Below are 2,500 nucleotides of genomic sequence, written 5' to 3' on the forward strand. Positions count from 1 at the left end.
TGGTGGCAGTAACAACAGTAATAGTAGTAGTGGTTATGAAGAAGATAACCCCAGAAGGGCCAACATGAATACTAACCTCCTACGTGACAACATTACCCTTTTAAGGTGAGAGAGAGAGAGAGAGAGAGAGAGGGAGGGAGAGAGAGAGAGCATGAGAGAGTGAGAGAGAGAGCATGAGAGAGTGAGAGAGCATGAGAGAGTGAGAGAGCATGAGAGAGAGAGAGAAAGTGAGAGCGAGAGCATGCGAGAGTGAGAGAGAGAGAGAGAGCGAGAGTGAGAGAGAGAGAGAGAGTGAGAACATGAGAGAGAGGGAGAGAGAGAGTGAGAACATGAGTTCTTCTCCTGTGCTCTTTGACAGCATCAGTTCACCAACTTCTTCTCTCTCCAACATGTCTGACATTACGAACCAATCACTTCTCACAGACGCTGCTATTCAACCGAATCCTTCCATCAGTCGCTTCTATAACAACAGTTCTTCTTCAGTGGATGTCTTCAATTTCTACAAGGTAAGTCAACGGCAACTTCTTCTTCTATGGATTCCTTTTTCTTTCATCTCTTCCCCACCTTTCCACTCGCTACAAACATCAAACTCACCTTCCACCAGCATCTATCACTTCTTCTTCTTCTTCTTCTTCTTCTTCTTCTTCTTCTTCTTCTTCTTCTTCTTCTTTTTCTTCTTCTTCTTTATCATCATCGTCATCATCATTGTCATTGTCATCGTCGTCTTCCTTTCTTTTTCCTTCTTCTCTTTCTCCTTCATGTTATTTCTTTCTTTCTTTTTTCCTTCTTTCCTTCCTTCTTTGTTTCTTTTTCTTTCTGTCTTTCCTTCCATCCTTCCTTCCCTTCTTCTCCTTCTCCTTCTTCTTCTTCTTCTTTTTCTTCTTCTCCTCCTCCTCCTCCTCCTCCACCCTCATCGTCATCACCATCCTCGTCGTCTTCTTTTTTCTTCCCCTCTTCTTCTCCTTTTCCTTCATTTCCTTTCCTTCTTTCTCTCCCTTTTCTTGCTTTTATTTCTTCCTTCCTTTCTTCCTTCCTTCCATCATTTCTTTCCCCCCTCTCCCCCATCCCTCACTCCCACCCACCCATAGCCAATGTCTGATTCCTTGTTTCGTTTTGTTTTCTTATTATTTATTACTAAAATGACTTGCGTTGACTTTTCTTTTGTTTGTTTTCCGACTTTTTATCAATTTCGTTATTGATTTCTTTTATGTTTTTATTTGTTGTATTTGCTTCTAGCTTTGTTGTTGCAGTTGCTGTTATGGTTGTGCTTATAGTTGTAATATTTCCTGCTTTATGAGGCGGGTGAGCTGGCAGAATCGTTAGCACGCCGGGCGAAATGCTTAGCGGCATTTCGTCTGTCTTTACGTTCTGAGTTCAAATTCCGCCGCGATCGACTTTGCCTTTCATCCTTTCGGGGTCGATAAATTAAGTACCAGTTGTATACTGGAGTCGATCTAATCGACTGGACCCTCCTCCGAAATTTCGGGCTCTTGTGCCTAGAGCAGAAAAGAATATTTCCTGTTTTATTCTTATCGTTGTTGTTGCTGTGGTTATTGCTATTTTGGTTATTCGTGTTGTGAATATCTGTGAGGGACGTGGCTTCGTGGTCTCGATATTCGACTCACGATCGCAAGGTCCCAAGTTCGATTCTCGGCGACGTATTGTGTCCTTGAGCAAGACACTTTATTTCACCTCGTTCCAGACCATTCAGCCGGCAACAATGAGTGTTGAACCTGTAATTCAAAGGGGCCAGCCTTGTTACATTGTGTCATGCTGAATCTCCCTGGGAACTACGTTAAGGGTACACCTGTGTGTGGCGTGCTCAGCCACTTGCACATTAATTTCACGAGCAGGCTGTTCCGTTGATCGGGTCAACTGGAACCCTCGTCGTCGTAACGGACGGAGAACTATTTTTTGTTTTTATTTTGGAGTGCTCAACCACTTGCACGCATGCCTGTCTTTAATGTGGTGCAATGGACAACACTGCCCCCTCACTATTCAATGGTGCACCCTCAGATTTAGAAAATACAGTTTTTCAAATTCCACCGAGGTCGCTTTACATTTCAGATTTCGATGAAATAAGTACCAGTTACGCTCTGGGGTCGATGTAATCGACTATCCCTCTTTTCCCCGCCAAAATTTTCAGGGCCTTTATGCCCAGAGTAGAAATAATTATTATTAGCAGATTGAAGGTGGTAAGCTGGCGGAATCGTTAGCGCTATTTCGCCCGTCGCTACGTTCTGTGTTCAAATTCCGCCGAGGTCGACTTTACCCTTCATCCTTTCGGGGTCGATAAAATAAGTACCAATTGAACACTGGGGTCGATGTAATCGACTCATCCCCTCCCCTCCCCCAAATTGCTGCCCTTGTGGTAAAATTTGAAGCTATTATTAGCAGATCGAAAACAGAATTGTTAGTATTTCGGGCGAAATGCTTAGCGGCATTTCGTCCGTCTGCATGTTTTGAGTTCAAATTCTGCTGTAGTCGACTTTGCCTTTCA

General features: G+C 43.6%; 1 protein-coding gene across 4 annotated transcripts in view; it reads left to right on the top strand.

Annotated features, from left to right (window-relative positions):
* Positions 1-122: 122 nt before the first annotated feature.
* The window catches only part of LOC106875206 (cardioacceleratory peptide receptor), a 53,783-nt gene continuing 51,405 nt past the window's right edge, over positions 123-2,500 (top strand). The window contains exon 1 of one of the 4 annotated variants that reach the window (XM_089343221.1): positions 123-506. Coding sequence is in view for 2 of the 4 variants with exons in the window: in XM_089343219.1 (XP_089199345.1) it covers positions 210-506 (297 nt within the window). In the remaining 2 variants the exon portion in view is untranslated. The remainder of the gene's footprint in view (positions 507-2,500) is intronic. The other 3 variants (XM_089343219.1, XM_089343220.1, XM_089343222.1) reach the window with 3 other exon arrangements.

Source organism: Octopus bimaculoides, chromosome 27 (genome assembly GCF_046866305.1).
Source record: "Octopus bimaculoides isolate indiv1 chromosome 27, ASM4686630v1, whole genome shotgun sequence".
Lineage (NCBI taxonomy): Eukaryota > Metazoa > Mollusca > Cephalopoda > Octopoda > Octopodidae > Octopus > Octopus bimaculoides.